Genomic DNA, 24,514 nt, shown 5'->3' on the forward strand with positions numbered 1-24,514 from the left:
AACACTGAAGAGGCCACAGCTGATGAGTTTTATGAAGACCTACAACATCTTCTAGAAATAACATCCAAAGAGGTTGCCATGTTCATCATAGGGGACTGGAATGCTAAAGTAGGAAATAAAAAAATAATAATTGGAATAGCAGGAAAGTTTGGCCTTGGAGTACAAAATTAAGTAGGACAGAGACTAATAGAGTTTTATCAAGATCACTCAATGGTCATAATAAACAGTTTTCCAACAATTCAAAAGGCAATTCTATATGTGGACATCACCAGATGGTCAATAATTTCATTACTAATTTAGGGGAAGAAACTAACCTATCAGGAAACTTCCAGTTTCCTTATTAATAGTAAATGTTGCTCCTAGCACAAAGAAGCTGGATGTTTTCTGACTAAGGTGTTTTCTAGGCTGTTTTGGTCTCCATGTTGTGGTGATTAATTTTTAACTTGGCTAAAGTTCTGTAAAATTGTTATAATCATTGTCAGCGTCATTCTGCTGTTCCTTCTGGCTTTTAATAAAACCTAATTATTCATTCTCACAAAGATTTTATAAAAGGCAAAGTAGGCATAGAGGTCAGTAGTTATTGATGTTCTCTTTATTATTTCTTTTTTTAGTGAAAGTATGATTTTTTCAAGCATTCAGTAGGCTTCCCCTTTCATCTATCTTGAAAATCAGTTTCTCAACACTATTTAAACTGTGTCCTACCCAGCATACACCTCCTCTGTGTATACTTCTATAACCTAATCATTCTTTCAAACTTGTTTTTTTCTATAATGTCACTTCTACTTTTTACATAGCACATCAGAAAAGGTTGTTAGATACAAAATGTGTTGTCTTCATTGATGGAGAAAATGTATAATCTTACAATTGCATACAACTTTTGATTGGACAGTAGATGGTAAAGTACACCAGGTTTTGTTCTAATACTAAAATTTTGAAAAATTTTAAGAGAAATTACACCACTATGCCAAGTAACAAGTTTTAAATAAATCAAACTAAAGTTAACCAATCAATGAGCTAAGATTTATTATGTACCTAGCAAGGGCTAGGCACTCTGATAGATACTGGAAATAGAAATCCAGAAAGAAGAAACAAGCTCTATTTTAAGGAACTTACATGTTATTGGGGAAAAAACCCAAAATGTACATATATATGTATATACAGATATATATGTATGATATATGGGTGTGCATATGTGTGTTTATACAAAGTAAGTACAAGTTAGTGGGAATGGACCCTAACAGTTGGAATGAAGAAGGGCTTCATGTAGCAGGTGCTCCCCTATGTAAGTTACATCTTGAAGGAAGTGTGGATAGTCACTGTCCTAAACTATCTCATTAATCAAATATTTTTTTCAGTGTTTAAAATCAAAACACGGTAGATAAGGATACATTATGCTATTCATATGTTAGAGAAAAACCAGATTTTTCTTTCCTGAAAGAAGATGGTTTATTTTTTCTTGATTTGTTTCTCTGTTATACAGTGACTTTCCTCTGCTGTATTTGTTCCACTCAGTTAATTATTTAGGATAGAGAAAACTATACCCAAACTCACTCATTAAAAGGAAACTCTATCTTTGACCTAATCATATGACTTTCTTGTTTACTCTCCTTAATTTATTAGTCAATGAAAACAATGTTGCTCATTAAATTTTCTTCAATGATATAAGTTATCATCATTAGAAATAAATATTACTTCTTCCAAGAATTATATTATTAGTATGAAAATTCTGCAACTGTATTTCCTCTTCTCTTTCCCCTACTGATAACAAAAATGAAAAAATTATAGGAATTTAAAGCATGTGACAGTAAAACATAATACCTTGAAAACAAATACCTAAAAAAAAACCCCAAGGACTTTGAGTTTTCTGTTGTCTAGAGACATTGTATATAATTATTACATAAGTTTCTGATATGATTCTCATATAATTGGACATAGTACTTTGTAATAGAAAAACAATAGAAAACAAGCCAGATCTTATACTCTAAAGCATGAACAAATATCATTTATAGTGACTATTTGTGCTTTAGAGTTTGGCAAAACTTTTGCTCTAAACAAAGTGCCTATTGCATGGATCCAGGTTTTGCTTATAAATTTAAAACTCACAGAAATTGAGTGACGGAAGATAGTTGAGATTTTCCAAAGGCAGAACACAAGCAAAAGTTTGCAGTTTTATAATGCGTCTTTAGGATGCTTTTCAATTTTATGAGTCAAATGTTCCTAAACAAAGGTTAGGCCTTTTTTTGTTGTTGTTGTTAGTTACTATAGCAGGAAACTGCTAAAAGTGGCAAACGCTTCCATCATCACTTTTCTTTTCAATGCCTTTACATTACTGACCACACATTTAGCTAAACTAGCACTATTTAACTACGGAAACGTTAGGAGGCACGTTTTTTGAATTCCCTTGCCCACCTGATCCACTCCCGTAAAGCTCTGATTATTTGTTAACTTGCTTCCAACACGTTTGTTTTAATCAGTAAATTGCACCTGTTCCAGTCTTTGCCGGATTACAGGACCCACCAGGGGTCACTGCTGCTTCAGAGCTAGTATGCCCACGGGTCCAGGATTGTTGCTGGAGGCTGGAAGGGCGTGGAGTGCTGGGGTGCAGTGCTGAGCGTTATTCACAGTGACCCTGCCCCTCTGCTTTAGTCTAGTCTTCACCGTCTAGAAACGGTCGCAACTGAACAAGTGACCCGTCCTGGAACCCAACTGGAGCGCAGGCTTAGATGGGACAAGGCCGACTGACTCATGGCTCTCAGCTGCGGACTTGCCTTCTAGCGAGCGACCACCCGCTCACTCATTGTCCTCCGCTCCCAGCCAGGCCCTCTGGGGCTGCAAGAAGAACGACCCCGGGCTCGCACCCTGAGCTGGTCTTCCCAGCGGGAGGGCCCCTGGCTCCTGGGATCGCCCTCTCCTCGCCTGGAAGAGAACTTTCCCCAGGAACTCGTGCAAGCCTCCAGGGCTGCCCCCGGGCCGGTCCCCCCGCACCTCTGGCTCTCGGGTTACCCCCCGGAGAAGCTGAGGGAGGCAGAAGGCGCTGTGCTGTGCCCGGGGGCAGTCGGACAGCCGCAGGTCCTTCAGAAGCTGGCTCCCTCGTCCCGGGGTCCAGGTCCGCGAGCTCTGCCCGACGGAGCGCCCGGGAGGTTTTCTCCTGCCTGGACAGAGCAGGTTGGCACAGGGCCATGCACTTGAGCTCCTCAGACAGACGACAAGCGTAGCTCCCCCCGCCCTTCGTCTGTGCCAAGCCCTCCCGAGGCCGGTGACCTGGAAGCCTGCTCCGGACGAGTCCTCTGCACACCTGAGCTGGGCCAACCGCGCTACCCCTAGCCTTCTCTCCTGCAGCCTCGGACGCCTCCCTTTTCTGCCTGAAAGGTGTCCCCTACACAAAAGAAACACGGGCCTCCAGTTCCCGCCCTCCATTCTCTGTCCCTAAGTGGGAGGTGAACCCACCCTGGCAGCTGGGCCGCCGCTGGGCGGGGCGGAAACCGGGAGCCCGAGCCCCGGCGGCCGAGGATTATGTGAGGCAGAGGAGGAGCACACGGCGCCCGCCCGGGTGGACTCACTCACTTGGGTCAGGTGAAGCAGACCTCGCTGTCTGTCCTGGAAGTGGAAGGCGAGAGAAAGAGAAAGGGCAGCGACGGACTCCGGCTCTTGTCTCTCCTCCTCCCCAAGTGCTATGAGACATTGGTTTTTCCCAGGGTTGCAGGAGAGGCTTTTCTCACCCGTCCCCCCACGCCCCTCCTCCTCCTCGCCCGACTTCAGAAGAGAGCTGCTAGAGACCCAGGATGTGCGGGGATAGTCTGTCTCGGCCGTCCAATTCAGCTGAAGCTTCTGGGTCCCCTGGTGACTTTTGACTCCCAAGACCTGGAGGACCTAACCAGTCCTTGGGGTCTGTTGTGGACTGTGAACTGGCAAATCCTCTAGGAGCTACTTGCCCCCCTTTCTGTCTTGGCACTAGATAATACAGATCAGAGCCTTGCTTGTAGAGAGGGGGTGACTCGGTAGTCCGCCTCTGTTTTCTTTCTTTCCTCCAGAAGACGTGAAAAGCAGACATGGGCTGTTTCTGTGCCGTCCAGGAAGAATTTTATTGCGAAGTTTTGCTCTTGGATGAGTCAAAGTTAATTCTCACTACCCAACAGCAAGGGATCAAGGTAAGCCGAGCAGGTTTTGTTTACATTACCCTGGGCACTTGTCCTCAAAGGGTTTTGTCTGGTGTAGAGCCCTGGAAGGGTAGATGGGTGGATAGTGGGAAATACGGTGTTGTGGGGACCGTTCTTCACAACCTTCTGATGACCGTGTCAAGAAAGGTTTAATTTTGATTCTCGTTTCTAAGTTAGGGAAAAAAATGATGGTGCAAACATTGGATTACCAGGCAGTACCAACCATCTGCTGCCCTATGAAAAATGCCAATGGCATCCTATATAAAACACGTGCGCCTCCCCTAAAGAAACGGAATCGCGGGCATTTAGCATGCATCACATAGCACACACACACACACACACACACGTTAAAGGTACTACTTCTAACCTATTTTGTCATGGCTTCTTTCTCTCTGAATTTATTGTTAGGCCTGCTTGCTAGTCATTCTCAGTACACACTGGGTTGTTGTTAGTTTGTTGCCTGGGATACAAGTGTGGTAACCTAAGTATCGAACATACAAAAATATTAATCTTTCATCAAGTAATCTAATCCCACCCCACACATACACACGCCTCTGATGGTTACTACACGTGTGACCCTGGACCAGTCACTTAACTTCTGAGCCTTTGTTTTCCCTGTAAAATAAGAGGTCCTGTGCCACAAGGTTGTGTGTCAAGTTCGTGAATTCTTTACTAAGTTAAGTGCTGTTCCCAGGCTGGTCTCCCGGTTTGTTTTAAAAGAGAAACAAAACTTTGCTTCTGTTGTATGTCATTGAAAGGCAACTACTACACTGTTAAAATTTATAAAACCCAGACATACAAGAAATATAAACAGAAACTTATTTCATTAGTATTGATGAATCCTTATGGCTGTCAGCTGTAAACTCTTGCACTTACCTTTCATGCGTCTTATAACTTGCTATATGCTTGTGAATAGCCTTTAAAAAGTTCAACAAATGCTAATTGCCTATCGTATGCTGGGTTTACTGGGCTGTGTTAGGTATTGTATGAGATACAAAATTTAAAAAAGGTATGGTCCCTGGTCTGTTGGAGATTACATATAATCTAGGATATACCAGGATTTAGAACTGCCCCAACCTTAAAAAGAATTTTTTTAACACACTCCCCCACCCCTTTTACAGATGAGTAAACTGAGGAACAATGAGGTGAAGTGGTCTGCCCTAAGAAGTATTAAGTGGAAGAGCCAGGGATTTGAATTTAGGCTACAGTATGGTATAATCAGGAACAGCAGTGGATTTGGTGTGAAGGACCTAGATGCAAATCCCACTTCTGCCTCTCATTACCTATAAAACCTACAGAATTCACCTAATTTCTCTGGGATGTCGTTTCCTTATCTTAAAAATGAGGGAGTTGGATTATATGATCTCTAAGGTGCTTTCCAGATTTAAATCCTATTCTCCAAAACCATTATTTTTTTTTACTTCACTAGTCTTATATGACTCAGAATAAATGCTCATTTTCTCTTTCAGTTTTGAAACACCTAATAGGATAGCATTGTCTTGATGAAAGAAACGCTCATTTTTCAATAGAACAGATCAACTTTTCTCACAATTGTCTTCTGAGAAATGAAAATTTCAGGTTTTTAGGGCATCAGAATTAGTCTTTGAATCTCAGGAAATCAATACTGTTTTCACTGGTTTTATATATACTTGTGGAAAATTATTTCTAAGTGCTAATAAACATCTTAGCATTGATATTATCATTAAAAAGTATTTAGGATTCAAATCTAATAGATGTGATGTTATTATTGCTTTAAAAAGAGCTGCAGTCAGTAGTGATAACTCATTAAATTAACCTGTTCTTTGGCACAAAACAATTTAAGAACATCTTATCCCTTGTTGCTATAGTGACTAAAGCAAAGGTAAAGAACACTATTTCATGGAGTTACTCTTAAGTCCAATACAATAGATTTCCTTGGGTAGTAAAACCTCCTTTCTGCTTCAAAGAAGATCATGCCACTTGTGCAGAAACAGAAAACTTTGACTTGCCAGGATGGAGAAACACTATGTGGTCTTCTGAATTGACCTAACAAATACATAAACAAAATCAACAACCCTTTGGGTGCTGACAGTGCTAATGTTTTCTTATGTTGTAAGGCTAAAAAATTAGAGTATCTGATACAGAAACAACATGGACATTTTTCCAGTCTCAAATTTTCTAGTGTTAACTTTTTTAAACTGCATATCATATATATATATATAAATATAAATATATTACAACATATATTATATATATATATACATAAATCAGATTAGAAACACAGGGCTTTGTTCTAATGGAATAATTTTGTGAAAGAAATATGCGTTTAACACTGGATTTCATAATTGGCTTTTTAAAACTTGACGATGCTTATCTTGTACAGCAAACAGTTTGAAAATTGGATAGTGATTCAAAAGCAATAAACTCTTTTGTAATGCTGTTGCAAAATTTGGATATATGCCATATAGGTAAACAATAATTTAAGCAGGCTTTTGTTAGAAGTAATCACTTCTCAAAAGGCTTAGCTCATTTGAGTATCACAAAAGAATGTCACAATTATTCTGATGGCCATATGTTTAACACAAATGTCTGCTGAAATAAAACACACGTTATATTACTGCCATGAAGAGCATTTACTAAGTACCTACCTATGTGTGGCATGTTATCTTTAAGAAATATATTTGTTTCCTGTAGATTGACACAAATTTTCTTCAATTTCTCTCCTATTTTATTTTGTAAATAAACTGTAGTTAATGTTTTTGCTAGATTTGCTTAACTTATTAATTGACTGAATTTTAAAGTTTAAGAGCTAAGAATCATTATTGTAGTTTTCTAATACATAATTTACATGATAAAATATATAACTAGCTGGCACTTTAAAGTATCTGAGATACCCTGGGAAGTAGGTGCTATTATTATCTGTCTTTTTATAGTTGAGGAAACTGAGGCAAACAAGTTAAGTAACTTGCTCAAGGCTTCACAAAGCTAGTAAGTATTGGTGGCTGGATTTGAATTCTAGGCTCAGTCTTCTCTATCTGCTATACCTCCCAGCTGCCTTTATACCTCAATGCCTTAGTATTATTGAGTGATTATAATTTAGCAATTATAAGGCAAAGTAAAACTAATGACTATATGAATTGATTTAGCTTTATTTTCTGAACAGGAATCGACAATTTTCAAAGGATTTCCAAATATTCACAGTTTTGAAAACAAACTACATCTTGTGGGTAGAACAGCATTTGAATTAAAATTAACAACATTTTCCCTCAAAAAAGTGAATTTTAATGATTTCTTGAATAGTTATTGAATAAATATGCTTACATCAAAGTAGTGATGTACTGTCACTTAGATGCAAAGGGCAGTAAGTTTAAAAAAGCTGAAAGAGAACCTTGTGAATTGTTCAACTTTTAGTATTTTTTTCCTGTAAAACTTGATTATTGACATAGTGTAATGGTTATGTAATTTTGAATTTGAAGATCCCTTTTGTGTTTGCAAAAGTAGCAGGTACTTAACACTTAGTAACTGATCAAGCCTCTGATTGGGGGAACAGAAGGTATGAACTCCTGTCCCCTTGTTACTGACATAACAGGAAGTTGGATGAAGGAAGTGACATAGGTAATACTGTGTATATAAGAAAAGCCCCAGAGAGTCACACTTAAAATTACCTTGAGACCAAGATCTGGTGGCAGAACAGCTACAGAAGAATGGAGAACTGAGTCCTGAGAACTTGTGGTGGTGGAGCTTCTTCTGAACAGGATCCCAGGAGCCAGGAGCCCAGGAGCCTGGAATCCAGAGCCAGGGGCCCCAGAGCCCAGGAGCCAGGAGCCCAGGTGACTGAAGAATGACCAGGATGCTGAGACTGTGTTTGTTTGTGGCTTGGTTGAGCCTTGAATTCCTTGGAGCAGAAATGGTGAAGGATATGACATGGACCAGACCCTGTGAAGTTCAGTGTGGAACAGGACCTGCCCAGAGAGTTGATCAAGGAACTGGGAGCTGTCTGCCATTGAACCCAGGTGACAGTCTGGGGAATCCAGGTAGAATCTGGGACCATGGAAGGGGATCCAGGGAATCTGAGAACAGACCCCAAGTCAAGATGAAAATACCTCTCCTTGGGTACTGAGTAATTATGAAATTATAGTTTACTAGTGACCTAAGGGGTGGAGGGTTTTATGTATGATACTTAGTAAGACTTTGCTGAATAAGTGACTGATTTGTACTTTGAGTACTTTGACTATTATTACTGATTATTGACTGATTGAGTTAATCAAGACTTTGCTCCAAGAGTGGAAGACTTTGAGACTACGGATTAGTGACTAACTGAGTTAATCAAGACTTTGCCCCAAGAGTGGAAGACTTTGACTCTGTACTTTGATACTACTGATAAGTGACTGATTGAGTTAACTTAAGAGTGACTATTTTACTTTGAAACTATGTTGTGAATATTATATTGTGATTTTCTGTGATAAGTTGAAATATGGTGAATGCTTTATTTTGAATTATGCTGTACCTTGATTTTCCATGGATGTTTTGCCTTTTCTGTGGAATAAATAGAGTGATCACTGTATTGAGTAATCAGAACCTTAAAAAAAGCTGTTCACAGTAGCAGTTCTTCTGGAAAGCTTCTGTGCATGGCATTACACATAGGGTTTAAATTAAGAATTGGTAATCCAAAATAAAAATGCAACAGTTTCTACCCTTATGTTGTAACTATTTTATCAGTAGTGACAGCATGTACATACATACATAATTTTACAACTGGGATAGGGCCTGGACCCCTGGATTTATTTTATAGGGAATCCCTGAGTGAGGAAATTCCCTCTTTAAAAACTAGTTGACACTTTCTTTGCAACTTATAGCCATAGAGAATTGTCTAAAACACTACGAGGTTAGGTGACTTGCCCAGGGTCATATTACCAGTATGTGTCAATGCCTAGGATCGAATCCCAGTTTCCTGACAGGCTTTTTATTCATTGTAATACCCTACTTCCCATACAAAACAATCAATATACATTTATTAATTATTTTTTGTGTGCCTGACACTTTGGTAAGCAAATACAGAAAGATCCAAAAAGACGGTCCTTTTCCTCAAGGAGCTTACAGTCTAATGGGGGGGACCACATGCAAATAAATATATACAAAACAAGCTATATACAGCATAAATAGGAAATAATTAACTGAGAGAAGGCACTTAGAATTAAGAGGGATTGGCAATAGCTTCCTGTAAAACATGAAATTTTAGTTGGAACTTAAAGGAAGCCAGGGAGGTCAGTAAGCTAAGTTGAGGAGGGAGAGTGTTCCAGACTTTGGGGACACAGAGCATATGCCAAAATCAAGAGATGGAGTATCTTGTCATGGAACATCTGAGAGGCTAGTGTCAGTGGATTGAAAAGTATGTGTCAAGGAGTAAGGTGTAAGAAGACAGGAAAGGTAGGAGAAGGCTAGGTAATGAAGGGCTATGAATGCTAAATAGTATTTTATATTTGATCTTAGAGGAAGTAGGGAGCCAATGGAGTTAACAAGTAGGGAGATGACATGGTTGGACCTGTGCTTTAGGAAAATTACTTCGGAGACTGGATAGAGGTTGGACTGGAGTGGGGAGAGATTTGAGGCAGGCACACCAGCAGGCTATTGCAATAGTCCAGGTGTGAGGTGATAAGGGTCTGCAGTAGAATGGTGGCAGTGTCAGAGGAGAGAAGGGAGCATATCTGAGAGATGTTTTGGTGGTGAAATTGACAGGTCTTGGCCACAGGTTGCATATGGTGGGCAGATAAGAGGTAGTGAGGAGTCCAGAATAACTCCTAGGTTGTGAGCCTCAGGGAGTGGGAAGATAATGTTGCCCTCTACAGTAATGGGGGGAGGGTATCAGGAGGAAAGATAATAAGTTCTCTTTTGGACATGTTGAGTTTATATGTCTGTTGGGTAGCCAGTTTGAGATGTCTGAAATGCAGTTGGAGATGCAAGATTGGAGATGAGCAGAGTTTGGGGCAGGATAAGTAGATCTGATAATCATTAGTATAGAGATGGTAATTCAATCCATGGAAACTGATGGGATCACCTAGGGAGAAAAGTAGAAGGTCCAGGATAGAAACCTGAGGGATCCCTATGGTTAGAGGGTGTGATCCTTCTAAGGAATCAAGCAAAGGAGGCTGAAAAGGAGAGATCAGATAAGTAAGGAGGAAAACCAGGATAGAGAAGTGTCCAAAAAACTAGGGAGAAGAGAGTATCAAGGAGGAGAGAGCGATCAGCAGTGTCAAAGGCTGCCGACAGGTGAAGAAGAATGAGGATTGAGAAAAAGCCACTGAACTTGGCAACTAAGAGACCATTGGTAACTTTGGAGAGGGCAGTTTTGGAAGCTGGATTGTAAGCGAAGTGAACAGTCCTAGAGTCAGGAGGACCTGAGTTCAAATCCGGCCTCAGACACAACACAAAAACTAGCCATGTGACCTTGGGCAAGTCACTTAACCCCAATTGCCCTCCAAAAAGCAAAGAAAAAAAGAAGAAAGTGAGAGATGAGAAAGTGGAATCACCTATCATATATGGTCTTTTGAAGGAGTTTAGCTACAAAGGGCAGAAGAGATGTAGGAAGATACAAAGGGCAGAAGAGATATAGGACAGAAAGATCAAGTGAGGGGTTTTTTCAGGATGGCAGACAAATAATCATGTTTGTAGGCAGTAGGAGGAGTAAGGACTCATGGAGAAATTTAAAGTAAGTGATAGAGTGGGAATGACAAAAGAAGCAATCTGTTGGAGGAGATAGAAAGGAATGGGATCACTTGAAGATGTAGAAGTAGCCTTGGTAAATAGTATGGCCACTTCATGTGATATAGGGATAAAAGAGGTGTGGTAGAAGGCATCTGAGTGATAGGAAATAAGGAAGAGAAGAGAACAAATACAAGTTATTTTTTTTTTTAATTGAGTGGGGGGGAGGGGTAGTTAGGAAGGGTACCAGGAGCTAAGGGAATCAGGAAAGCTTTCGTGTAGGTGGCTTTTAAGCTAAATTTTTATGGAAATAAGTGATTCTAAGAGATGAAGAAGAGGGCATATCTTTCATGAATAGAGGAAAAGTAGTGTGAAAGGCACAAAGATGGGGAATGGAATGTCCAGTGTGAGAAACAAAAAGGGCTCAGTTGGACTAGACTATAATGTGTGTGAAGAGGATTAACATATAGTAAAACCAAACTAGTAGATTTTGACCATGTTGTAAAGAGTTTGAAATGCCATGCATAGGAGTTTCTGGCTGATCTTAGAAGTAATCAAGAACCGTTCGATTTTACTGAATTGAGACAGTGACATATTGAACAAAGATAATTCCCATTTTTGAAAATATATAATTACTCTTGATTTGTTCCCCCAAACCACTAGCTAAGCACACATAGAGGTACAACCACCTTTAATGGATTCCTAGAAAATAAGTTATAAAATGAATTTCTGCAAACAAAATTACATTTTCCCATTGACTCGTTTTGAAATTCAGAATATTTTCTTTATTCTAGAGACATAATAGTCTTTTACTTTAGTTAATCCAGAATTTCAGTGTTGTAAGGGACAGCTGGAATTTTTCCTTACATCATCTAAATGAAATCATGGACTCTGGGGTCAAGAAGAACAAAATTGTTTTTCTATATAAGATCCCTTTAGGTACTTAAACTCCAGTTATCCTTTCCCTATCCCTCTTCTATTTTTCATGCTAAACATCCCTAATTCTTTCAGATCCATCATTTAATAAACATTTACTAAGTGCCTACTATGTGTCAGGCACTGTTCTAAGCCCTGGAGATACAAAAATAGTCAAAAGATAGTCCCTGCCCTCAAGGAGCCTACATTCTAATGATAATTCTTAAGGAATAAGGTCAGGGCTCTTCACCATCCTGGTTATCTGGCTGTTCTCCAGGTTATCAATGCTCTTCTTAAACTGTGGTGAAAACAAGTTGAACTCAGCACTTAAATAAAGAGGGACTATCACCTTCTTCCTGAAAGTTCTGATCTTCTTACTGCAGCCCATGCTTACCTCAGCTTATTTGACTGCCTCACAGTAAGCCTGTGGTTCTCTCACTTGTACTATTACATTTATTATTTGAACAATGTTAGACTTTATGTTTGTGCCTCTTGGTTTCACGTTCGATTCAGTCCTGTGTTCTAACCCAGTGGACTCCAAAGTTTTTTGATCAGGTACCCATCAGTGAAACAATTTTGAGTGTGTATCCAAATGTAGATACATTTACTTATTTATAAATAATATTCCATGTACTGAAGTGCTAACAATTGTAAATACTGCAACAGAAAATTTAAAAGCATGAGATAAAGATAAAATAATTGTTTATTGTAGAGTCAGTAGGGAGCCAGTAGAGTTTGGCTCCCTACTAACTCTAAGGTAAACAATTATTTTGGAAATAATTTGATTTGAATTGTCTTAGAATCTGAAGATCACCTGGCAGGATAAGGTACTGGACAATGAGGTCCTTTCTCAAGGTAAGCTGCCAAGCTTTCAAACCACTTCAGTGGACTTGGCCGCATTGTTTGAACGGCTAAATGTATACCTGCCTAAAAGACCATTTTATGGAGAACTCACACAAGGCAAGCACTAACATGGTGGCCAAAAGAAGCAGATACAAGTATGCTCTCAAGGTCTCTCTGAAGAACTTTGGAATTGATTGTGTGACATGGGAGATGCTATCTTGCTACAGACATGACAGACACCGCTGAGAAACCTTTCCCCTGGTTTTCAGTAGTGAATGACAACTGTGACCAAGGTTGTAAGTTATCACCTAATTAGCATATCTGCTTTTCCTATAAAAGCTTTAGCATCATTTCTGTTAAGTTGTAAATTCCTTACCAAGCTCTGCCATCTCTAATAGCATAATGAAATAATAATAAACCTATGCTAATTTGACTTAAAGATTGCTTGAGTCTGTGAATTCATACCAGATGATCCTCTCCTGTACTTCAGTCCTTGAGGGGTCCTTGAACCTCTCTACCTAACCCCCCTTCACACCTCAACAATTATAAGGAAGATTTCAGAAAACCTGCAAAGATTTACATAAACTGATCCAGAGTGAAGTGAGCAGAACTAGGAGAATATTGTACACAGTAACAGCAATATTTTATGATGAACAACTGTGAATGACTTAGATAATCTCAGCAAACAATGATCCATGTCAATACCAAAGGATTCATGATGAAAAAAATGCTGACTCCAGGGAAAGAACTATTATATGAATACAGACCGAAGCATACTGTTTTCTCTTCCTTCCTCCCTGCGTCTCTCTTTCTATCTCCCTCTTTTAAGTTTTCTTCCATCAAAATGACTAATATGGAAATATGTTATACATGACTGCACATGTATAACTTATGCTAGATTGTTTATCATCTCAGGGAGGGAGATGTGGAAGGGAGGAAGGAAGAATTTTGAACTCAAAACAAAACAAAAAAAAAAACCCACTGCAAGTAATTCAGCACTCTCACTAGTTAATCTGTTTGGTTTTGATTCCATCAACATCATCTTTCCACACCCAACCTACACCCCCACCTTCCAGGATAAGCTTATTACCAGGAAATTCATTATGGTGGAGATTGCTTCAACTTTGCTACTCATATCTCATCAATGCCCCTTTGATGGAGTCTGGTTATTGTTATTATTGAGGGTGGAGCAAAAAAAAAACTTTTTACAAAGACCTAAGTTCAAATCTGACCTCAGACACTTACTAGCTATGTGATCCTGGGCAAGTGACAGCCCTGTTTGCCTCAGTTTCCTCATTTGTAAAATGAGTTGGAAAAGGAAATGGAAAACCCCAAATGGGGTCAAGAAGTGTTGGAGATGATGGAGCAAACAACAAAAGGCTTCAACAACAATAGAATTTCCATACAACTCTTCTACCTTCCGCTGGCTGCTTTGGTTTCAACTGCACCAGTGTCTTGTTCCCAGAGCAGGGCACCCCCTTATTTCATTTTCTGCTTCCTTTTAGGTATTATTTTCCCAAATTAGCTTGTAAGTTTCTTGAGGGAAAGGACTGACTTTTTCTTATTTGTATCTCTAGTACTTAGCACGGTGTCTGGAACATAATTTATAATTAGCAAATGTTTATTGTATTGTATTGTGAGAATCATGTATCTATACCAGTCTCTTATGTAACTGAGATGTACTTCATCTAGGCCAGGAGGCTTAAATTCATTAAAAGAATGTAATTAAATATAGAGAAAATAATAATGTTCAAAGTAAGTCTCAAAGTAAAAACATAAAATTAGAAAATATTCGCCATTTAGATTAGATTTACCTGGGTAACCTATAGTCTTTGTGTATGATATGGGCTTTTAATACAGGAAGTCCTCTATAGATTGTGTTTAGGTTTAGCCCTATTCCAAGTAAGTATTTTGCCAAAAAAACCAAAGTTTACATAAGATTAAAGCCTTTGGTGATTAAGTATTATAAGAACTTTTATATATTTGTTTTCTGCTTTATATCAGATGTTTGTTCAAGTATGGGTTTTTGTGAAGGTTGAGATTGAGTTCTTAGTACTTTAAGAAATGTTTTCTCTGTTGATTTAAAAAAATTAGGGGGTATCCTTTGTAGATTCTTTATACTGGGTGGGGGGTGGGGACCTGCACCCTTGAGGCCACATGTGGCCCTCTAGGATTCAATCAAAGGGCTTCACTTGAGCATCTAGAGGGCCATGACCTTGAATTTGAATTCAGTCAAAGGGCCATTGTTGAGGACCTAGAGGGCCACATGTGACCTTGAGGTCTCAGATTCCTCACCCCTATAGTAGGGGAAAATGGCAGTAAGATACATTTGGATATAGCCTTGAACCTTTTGCCATCTAGGCTAGTAAGATTTTTAAGGAACATAGATTGATTATGAATTAACTAGTTTTCAAATTTACTGTCACAAATGTGTAATAGATTACTAATTTCTTCAGTATCTTAATCGATAAGACTAGCAAACTTTAGTCTTTTAAAGAATAACAGTGTAGTAAAGAAACGAATGAGACACTTGCTTTTCCCCCCTACATGCACTGAATTGAATTAATGAAACCAGCAAGCCAGAAACCCATTAGCTTTTAAATAAAATTGCCTCTTAGCCCAAGATTTGTGAAATAATATTATTGTTAGTCATTTCCAGGGCTTTCAGGTAATGGAAATTTCCTATTACATGCTCAAAGAAAGAGCATTATTTGTTTCTTTTTATGTAAATTAAAAATTGTTTTAAACTTTATATGGCAGAGGATGGCAATTTTCATGAGGCATAGCAAAGGTGTAGTGGACAAAATATTCTCCAGAATTTGGAATCACAGGTATACAGCCTTTGACTCCATCTATTTGGAGTCTCATGACCTACGTGACCTTGGACAAGCATTACACTGTGAAGAAAACCAACAAATTTTAGGCAAATAAAATATCTACAGTATAACTAGAATAACTGTTAGAATCAGGAAAAACAACATATAAAGTTTGATTGGAAATGAATATGTATAACTCCTGTCAAAAAAGTAATTCACAGTAAATGCCTTATTTTCGGATCTGTTGCCAGGTTTCTGCTATTCTCACAGCTAGATTGAGCATAAGATATGGTACTACAAGGAATGATCACATGCTATGCCATTAAATAGCTTATTAGAGGTTTTATCAGTTAAAAAAAAGAATAAAAAATTTTGGCACTATAAATATTAATCAGATGAAGTCAGGCCAGAACCCCCCCAAAAAATCAGATCTTTTTTTCCTTCTTTCTTCTACTCTCAAATAGGCATTTGTGTTTATGAATCACAGGATTATAACATTAGCATTAGAAGTTCCATTGGAGTCTTCTAATATAATCCCTTTAATCTTTTAAAAGAGGGAAAAAAGGTCCCATTAGCTTAAATTACTTGCCCAAGGCCACACCCTCTATTGGATCATTGCCTTGTCATGGCAAAAGAGCTTGTATAGCTCAGTGAAACCATAAACTATGCCCTGCAGGGTTACCCAAGATGGACAGGTCATAATGGGGAGTTCTGACAAAAGGTGATCCATTGGAGAAGGAAAAGGCAAATCTCTCCAGCGTTTTTGCCAAGAAAACTCCGTGGACAGTATTAAAATGATAAAAGATGTGACAGCTGGAGATGAGCCTGTCAGGTCATCAGATAGTCAACATACTACTGGGGACAAGCAGAGGAAAAGTACTGGTATTTCTGAGGACTAATGAAATGGCTGGGCCAAAGCTGAAAGGAAGTTCAGCTGCAGATATGTGTAGTGACATAAGGAAAGTCCAGTTCTGTTGAGATCAATATTGCACAGGAACCTGGAATGTAAGAACTGTGAACCAAGGTAAGCTGGATGTGGTCAAACAGGAGATGGAAAGATTAAACATTGTCATCTTAGGTGTCAGTGAACTGAATAGACAGGAGAATGCGTGAATTTAACTCAGGTGATCATTGCATCTACTACTGTGGGCAAGAAGACATTAGAAGAAATGGAGTAACCCACATAGTCAAGAAAAGGGTACTGGGGTATAATCTCAAAAATGACAGAATGATGTCTGTTTAAATCCAAGGCAAACTATTGAATATCACAGTGATATAAGTCTATACTCCAACCAATGATTCTGAAGAGGTCAAAGTTGATCAATTTTTATGAAGACCTACAACACCTAGAAATAACACTCAAAAAAGTTGTCATATTCATCATAGGGAATTGGAATACTAAAATAGGAAATAAAAAAATAATTGGAATAACAGGCAAGTTTGGCCTTGGTGTACAAAATGAAAGCAGGATTTTGTCGAGATAACTCACTGGTCATAGCAAGCATCTTTTTTCAACAATCCAAAAGGCAATTCTACACATAGACATCACCAGATATCAATATTGAAATCAGACTGATTATATACTTTGCTGCCAAAGGTGGAGAAACTCTATACAATCAGTTAAAACAAGACCTAGAGTTGACTGTGGCTCAGAGGATCATGAACTTTTTATTGCAAAATTAAAACTTAAATTGAAAAAAGTAAGGAAACCATCATACTATACAGGTATGGCCTAAACCCCTTATAAATATGAAGTGGAAGTGATGACTACTAAGTTTAAGGAGTTAGATCTGGGGGAGAGAGTGCCTGAAGAACTATATTGGAAGTTCAAAATATTGTAGAGGAGGCAGCAACCAAAAAATCCCCCCAAGAAAAGAAGAGCAAGAAAGCAAAATGAGTGTCTGGTGAGGCTTTACAAATAGTTGTTCAAAGAAGGAAAGCAAAAAGGCAAAGTATAAAGGGAAAGATATACCCAAATGAATGCAGAATTCCAGAAAATAATGAGAGATAAGGTTTTCTTACATGAGCAATGCAAAGAAATATAAGAAAACAATAGAATGGGAAAGACGTAGATGCCTCTGAGAAAATTAGAGATATCAAGGGAATGTTTAATACAAAAATGGGTGTGATAAAAGACAAAAATGGTAGAGCCATGAAAAATGGAAGAGATTAAAAAGAGATGGAAAGAATATACAGAAGAACTATACAAGATAGGTTTTAATATCACTGATAACCACAACTGTGTGGTTATTGATCTAGAACCAGACATCCTAGATAATGAAGTCAAGTGGGCCTTAGGAAACATTGCTAGCCATAAGGCTAGTGGAGGTGACATAATTCCAAGTAAGCTATTTAAAATGCTAAAAGATGATGCTGTTAAAGTATTGTATTCAATATTCTGGCAAATTTAGAAAACTCAACAGTGGCCTATGGATTGGAAAATAACAGTTTATGTCCCAAGTCTAAAGATGAGCAATGCCAATAAATTTTCAATTTACCAAACAATTGCATTCATTTCATACACTAGCAAGGTTGTGCTTAAGATTCTCCAAGCTAGCCTTCAGCAATATGTGAACCAAGAATTATCAGAACAGTCTGGTTTTCAAAGAGGCAGAGGAACTAGAGACCAAATTGCCAACATTTGCTGAATTAGGGAGATAGCAAGGGAATTCCAGAAAAAAATAAACATCAACTTCCGCTTCATTAACTACACTTAAGGCTTTGACCATGTAGATCACAACAAAATGTGGCAAGTCCTCAAAAGATGGTAGAACCAGATCATCTTATTTGTCTCCTAAGGAACCTGTATGTGGGTCAAGAAGCAATAGTTAGAACTGAACATGGAACAACTGATTGGTTTAAGATTGGAAAAGGAATACAACCAGGCTAGATATTGTTACCTTATTTATCTAACTTACATGCAGATTTGTTGTTCCATCATTTCAGTCATTCAGTTATGTCCAACTCTTTGTGATCCCATTTGGGGTTTTCTTGGCAAAGATAATGGAGTGGTTTACCATTTCCTTCTCTCATTTTATAGGTGAGAAAACTAAAAGCAGGTAGGGGTAAGTGACTTGCCCAAGGTCACATAGCTAATAAGTATCTGAGACCAGAATTGAACTCAGGAAAATCAGTATTCTTGACTCCAGGCCCAGCACTCCATCCACTGCACCCCCTGTATGCAGAGGACATCATGCAGAATGCCAGGTTGGATGAATCAAAAGCGAGAATTAAAGTGACAGAGAGCAATATCACCGTTCTCAGATATCTAGATGATACCACTCTGGTGGGAAAAAGTGAAGAAGAATTAAGAAGCTTTTTGATGAGGGTGAAAGAGAAAAGTGTAAAAGCTGGTTTGAAACTTAACAGAAACCCCTTCCCCCCAAAACTAATATCTTGGCAACTGGTCCCATCACTTCCTGACAAATAGGAGAAGAAGTGGAAGCAATGTCACATTTTATATTCTTGGGCTCAAATATTGCTACAGATAGTAACAACAGTCAAGAAATTAAAAGATCCTTGCTCCCTGGAAGAAATGCTATGGCAAATCTGGACAGCATACTAAAAAGCAGAGACATCACCCTGCCCCTAATAAAGGTCCATATAGTCAAAATTTTTTTGAGTAGCAATGTCTGGCTGTGAGAGTTGAATTGTAAGGAAAGCCGAATGCTGCAGAATCAGTGCTTTTATGTTGTGGTGTTGGAAAAGACTTTTGAGAGTCCCTTAGAGGGCAAGATAGAATCAGTTAATATTACAGAAATTAACTCAGACGGAATGTCAAATACTGAAGCTTAAGTACTTTGACCCCATAATGAGAAGGAAGAACTCATTGGAAAAGCTTAGGTCAGCTGAGAGAGCTATCTGTAGTGTTGATTAGAAGAGACTTGAATTCTGCTTCTCTCTACAGAATTCTTTGATTTTAGTGTTCTCTAGTTTCACCTACAACTTTAAAGAAGGTAAATTTCTCAGGGGTACATTGTTACCTACTCTTCTGTATGATTTGAGAGGGAGAAATAGAGAAGGATATTTAAGTTTTGCATTTGTTGTACTACAAACTGGGCTTATTGGGGAAGCAACTTTGCTTAAAAAAAGAATTCTGTTGTGTGAATAGCTGACTTGGCCAACCTGAGAAGTTCTGCAATTCTCAATGTCATTGTTGATATATAATATACATTTAAGCTTTAATAAGTTAAAACTGTCATAATCCTTTTAGGACACCTGTATATTTCTAAAGAAATGTAACACTTCCTTATTACTCTGTTAAACATGGCAGCAAGTTAAAGGAACTTGTGACTGTCAATCCTCAAGACCAGAAGAAATTCTTTCAGTAAGAAAATGATGAAGACCAAAAAGGAAGAAGTTCACAGATAAGTGACTATTTTTGAAAGCACCAGGAACATTAAAGCTTGGAGTCCAGGGTCCCCCACTCATGTACCTTTCATGAATTGGTGGGAGAGTGTAACCCATGTTTATAGGTAGACTGTGATAGCTTGGTTATTCCTGAGTTTACCTTTTATTGATTAAATATTTTGCATTTAAGAATTAATGGCATTATGGTGACTGAATAAATGAAAATGGGAAGCACACCAGTGGGGGCTCAGGAACTGTGGTGGTGAATAGTATGAATTTATTCCTTAGATACCACATTTACCCCTAGGATCCAAAAAGAATGAGTCATAGCTGTATTATTGTAGCCATGACTAGTTCCATACTGGGAAACCCTCCATACCTACTAGGGTGAATGTAGGGTTGGTTAATGAGCCACCTCAGAGAGAAGGAGAAAAGGGAGAATGGGTACCATGCCCATTGCTACACTGCCCAGGTAGGTGGGTCCAAAACTATGTCTTGGCAACAGTCATCATTAACTTGGATAAAGGCATAGATGGTATATTCATCAGATTTGCAATTGACGCAAAACTGGGAGGGTTTTTGCACACTACATGACTGAAATAGAATCCAAAAGACTATTGTCAGGCTACAACTTTGTTCTGAATCTAATAAGATTAAATTTGAGAGAAATGTAAATTCTTACACAGGCACCAAAAAAAATCAGTGGCACAAGTGTAAGATGGAGAAGGCATGGTTAGAAAACAATTGTTCTGAAAAAAATATTGAATTTTAATGGAGTACAAGCTTAATATGAGTCAGTAGTGTGAAGCTAGTGAAGTTTTGGGTTGTGTTTCCAGGAACAGGGAGGTGGACGTCTATCTGCCCTCAATAGATTTCATCTAGAGTTTTGTGTTCCATTGTGGGTGCCATAGCTTATGAAAGATAGTGATAGAATATTCAGAGGAGAGCAACCAGAATGGTGAAAGACCTTGAGTCCATGTCATATGAAGATTGGTTTGATGAATTAGGGATGTTTATCCTGGATAAGGGAAGACTGGGAGAGTGGAAGAATGGAAAGAAATACAGTAGCTGTCTTCAGATATTTGAAAGGCTGCATGTAGAAGGATAATAAGACTTCTCTTTGCTTCCAAAAGACAGAGCAATGGGTAGAATTTGCAAGAGGCAAATGTAGACTTGATATCTGGGGAAATTTCCTAACAATGAATAATGTAAAACTTGAATGGGTTGCCTTGAGAAGTGAAGGCCTCCTTGGAGGTCTTCAAGCCAAAGCTGGACTACAACTTGGTCATGTGTATTACAGAGGAGTCCTTTTCTGTTTGGATTGAGCTAAATGGCCACTAAGGTCCCTTTCAATAATCAGATTCTGTGGTTCTCTGAAAGTTGTTACTGACCTATCATATTAGTTTAATTTATGATTCAGAAAGTATGTAATAATTGTTTTTTTTGAAGAATTTGGTGTTTTGATTTCCCATTTCTTTTTTTAAATTTTCGTTTTCAACATTCACCTCCATAAGATCTTGAGTTCCAAATTTCCTCCCCATCTCTCCCCTCCCCCTCCACCCCAAGATGTTGTGCATTCTGATTACCCTTTCCCCCAATCTTCCCTTCCTTCTAACAACGCCCCCCCCTTCTCTTATCCCCTTCCCTTCTATTTTCCTGTAGGGCAAGATAGATTTCTATATACCACTGCCTGTATATATTATTTCCCAGTTGAATGTAAAAACAATTTTTAACATTTGTTTTGAAAATTGAGTTTCATATTCTCTCCCTTTTTCCCTCCCCACCCACCCTCATTGAGAAGGCAAGCAATTCAATATAGGCCATACATGTGCAGTCATGCAGAACATTTCCATTATAGTCATGCTATGAAAGACTACATGTATTTCTCTCCATCTTTCCATGTAGGAATATAAACAGTTCAACTTTAATGAGTCACTTATGATTTCTCTTTCCTGTTTACCTTTTTATGTTTCAAATTTTGTATTATTTTCATCAAATTTTCTATTCAGCTCCGGTCTTTTCACCAAGAATGCTTGAAAGTTCTCTATTTCGTTAAATTTCCATTTTCTTTCCCTGACGCGTTATACTCAGTTTTGCTGGGTATATGATTCTTGGTTTTAATCCTAGCTCCTTTGACCTCTGGAATATCATATTCCAAGCCCTCTGATTTCTTATTGTTAAAGCTGCTGAATCTTCTGTTATCCTGATTGTATTTCTACAATACTTGAATTGTTTCTTTCTGGCTACTTGCAACATTTTATCCTTGACTTGGGAACTCTGGAATTTGACTACAATATTCCTAGGAGTTTTCTTTTTGTTGTATGTTTTTGATCTTCTTTGATACCAAGGTAAGATTCTGTAGTCTGAGGTTTTTATACTGTTTGCTCATTTACCCTGCCAATTACTTAACTTTTTAACTCTTCATTAAGGTGGGGTGGTGGGGTGTACTGTTGTCCCAAGCTTCAGGGGTTTTGTGCAATTGCTTTCAGGGATATTTCCAGGGACCTGTAAATTTTCAGTTCTTCCAAGGTGGTATGATCAAAGGAGAGGTATTTACTCCTTTCCTGGCCTCTGTTCTGATCTGAGTGACCTCAAGCACTCTCTTCTGCCTTGGAACTGTGAGGAGGATTCCCTCTCTGACGCCACCACAAGCTTTGCCACGCCAGCACTCCTCCTTACCCCAGGACCTCCACCCAGGACTGTGACCCAGATTGAAACACAGGCAAAACTAGAATCTCACCTCAGCGCCAGCAAAGAGATCCCCGTGGTCCGTCTCCAGTCCCCACACCATCTGTGGGCTGAGAGCTCTAGAAGCAGCTGCTGCCACCTCCATTGCCCCAGGCCTGGGGGTCTGACCCAGCTCTTCTCTCCCCCCTGGGGCTGGGGCTAGACTGTGTTCTCCTCTCATCTTGGTCCCAGAGTCCTTGCCTACTGACCTTCCAAGTTGTCTTTGGCATTTATGGGGTGAGAAATCTGGAACTCTCCACAGCTGCCGGTGATTCAGTCCTGAGGCCTGCTCCTGCCCCTATCTGTGTTGGGGTGGCCCATGCTGCACTGTGTCCTTCACTCAGACTGGTGCAACAGAACTTTCTTTTAGACCTTCCAGGTTGTTTTGGACTAGAAATTTGTTTCGCTGTCATTTTATGGGTTCTGCTGATCTAGAATTTATTTATAGTCCTTTTTTAAAGTATTTGGAGGGGTTTGAGGGAGAGCTCAAGTCAAGTCCCTGCTTTTACTCTGCCATCTTGGCTCCTCCCCAAAGAATTTGTTTACATTTTCCAAGAAGATGAACCTACAATTTTAAGCCACCATAAACTGTATGGCTTTTTTTTTTTTTTTGGTAGCATTGCTTTATTAGCATGGCATCCTGAACATTATTCAAATACAAAATTACCTCCTTGCTACTGTATCAAATAACACTTCAATAAGAAGTTCAAGAGTATACTTAGGCTGCTTTAAGAAATGTGAACCCTCTGGTTTCTATTTTCATATTAGTTGCAAAAGTCAATTCCTTAAAGAGTTTTCATTTCCTACTGTGATTGTGATAAAATTCAGTAGAAGGAAGAACATCATCACAATGTTAAAATTTAAGGAGATTGCCATCCCTGATCTCTCCACACTTTTCCCTCCACCAATTATTCAGTAATTTCATAAGGCACTAATCAATTCTTCTTATTTCACTTTCATCCTTTTAGCCAATGAAAATTCTTATTGTTCTAATTTAGTGCAAGAACCTCACTTCTTATTTGAAGATGACAAACAATTTTGTTTCAAGAGCTACTGTCTATAACCAACAGATACTGAAATTTTTATTTTGCTTGGATTGCAAATCTTCTGCGTAATGGCACATGGTGCATATACTGTATAGCATACTTTTCTTGTTTCCACTTTTAGTGCAAGAAAATCTATTCTTCGTTAATACTATGTGTTGTTGTTATACCTTTTCTAAATGAATATTCTTGCTAAGAAATATCTCAAGCTCTGAAATGACTCCTCCAGAGATTGCCTTTGCAATCTCTGAATACTAGAGGGACCCTATTTAGCAGTTTGTCATATGAAGCCAAGTCATTAGAAGCAGTCCCTGAAGTCTACAGAGACCTTATTTAGAAGTTTGTCATTGGAAGCTAGGAGCAGCTAGGTGGCATGGTGGATAGAGTGCCTGGTCTGAAGACAAGACAGGAAAATTCATCTTCTTGAATTCAAATCTGGCCTCAGACACTTTCTAGCTGTGTGACCTTGGGCAAGTCACTTAACCCTGTTTGCCTCGGTTTCTTCATCTATAAAAAATGAGCTGGAGAAGGAAATGATGAACCGTTGCAGTATCTCTGCTAAGAAAATCCCAAATGGAGTCACGAAGAGTCAGACATGACTGAAACAACTAAATGATAACATTAGAAGCCAGTGGTTTCTCAATAGGTGAAAAGTGTTTGTGAAAATTGTGGATTTTGGAATGAAAAGAAAAAGAAAAAGGAGAAGAAATGGCAGAGAGAAGAAAGAAAGGAGAGGTGGTTAATCAAATTATCAAGGACAGAAAGCTAAAGGAGAAAGCAATTCAGAAAGGTCAGATTACAAAGAGAAGAGGGAAGGAAATTGCCAGAATGAAAAGTAATAGGGTCAAAAAAAAAAGAGCTATATCAGTAGGGCCCAGGGAATTTGCAGAAGATTCACGCCTAAGGAAATGAGAAATTGGGGTGGCTAGATGGCACAGTGAATAAAGTGCCAGCCCTGGAGTCAGGAGGACCTGAGTTCGATCTG

The 24,514-nt window shown here is 38.8% G+C and overlaps 1 protein-coding gene and 1 long non-coding RNA gene across 3 annotated transcripts in view; one reads left to right on the top strand and one right to left on the bottom strand.

Annotated features, from left to right (window-relative positions):
* Positions 1–3,693, bottom strand: part of LOC138161035 (uncharacterized) — a 14,841-nt gene extending 11,148 nt beyond the window's left edge. Inside the window, exon 1 of one of the 2 annotated variants that reach the window (XR_011168253.1) lies at positions 3,565–3,693. This is a non-coding gene — a long non-coding RNA (uncharacterized lncRNA). The remainder of the gene's footprint in view (positions 1–3,564) is intronic. The other variant, XR_011168252.1, reaches the window with a different exon arrangement.
* Positions 2,718–24,514, top strand: part of EPB41L4A (erythrocyte membrane protein band 4.1 like 4A) — a 205,325-nt gene continuing 183,528 nt past the window's right edge. Inside the window, exon 1 of the mRNA XM_069087776.1 lies at positions 2,718–4,148. Coding sequence (XP_068943877.1) covers positions 4,050–4,148 — 99 coding nt within the window. The 5' untranslated portion in view covers positions 2,718–4,049. The remainder of the gene's footprint in view (positions 4,149–24,514) is intronic.

Source organism: Petaurus breviceps, unplaced genomic scaffold (assembly GCF_028583685.1).
Source record: "Petaurus breviceps papuanus isolate PSGF00001 unplaced genomic scaffold, PetGlider_PUasm1.0 183, whole genome shotgun sequence".
Classification (NCBI taxonomy): domain Eukaryota; kingdom Metazoa; phylum Chordata; class Mammalia; order Diprotodontia; family Petauridae; genus Petaurus; species Petaurus breviceps.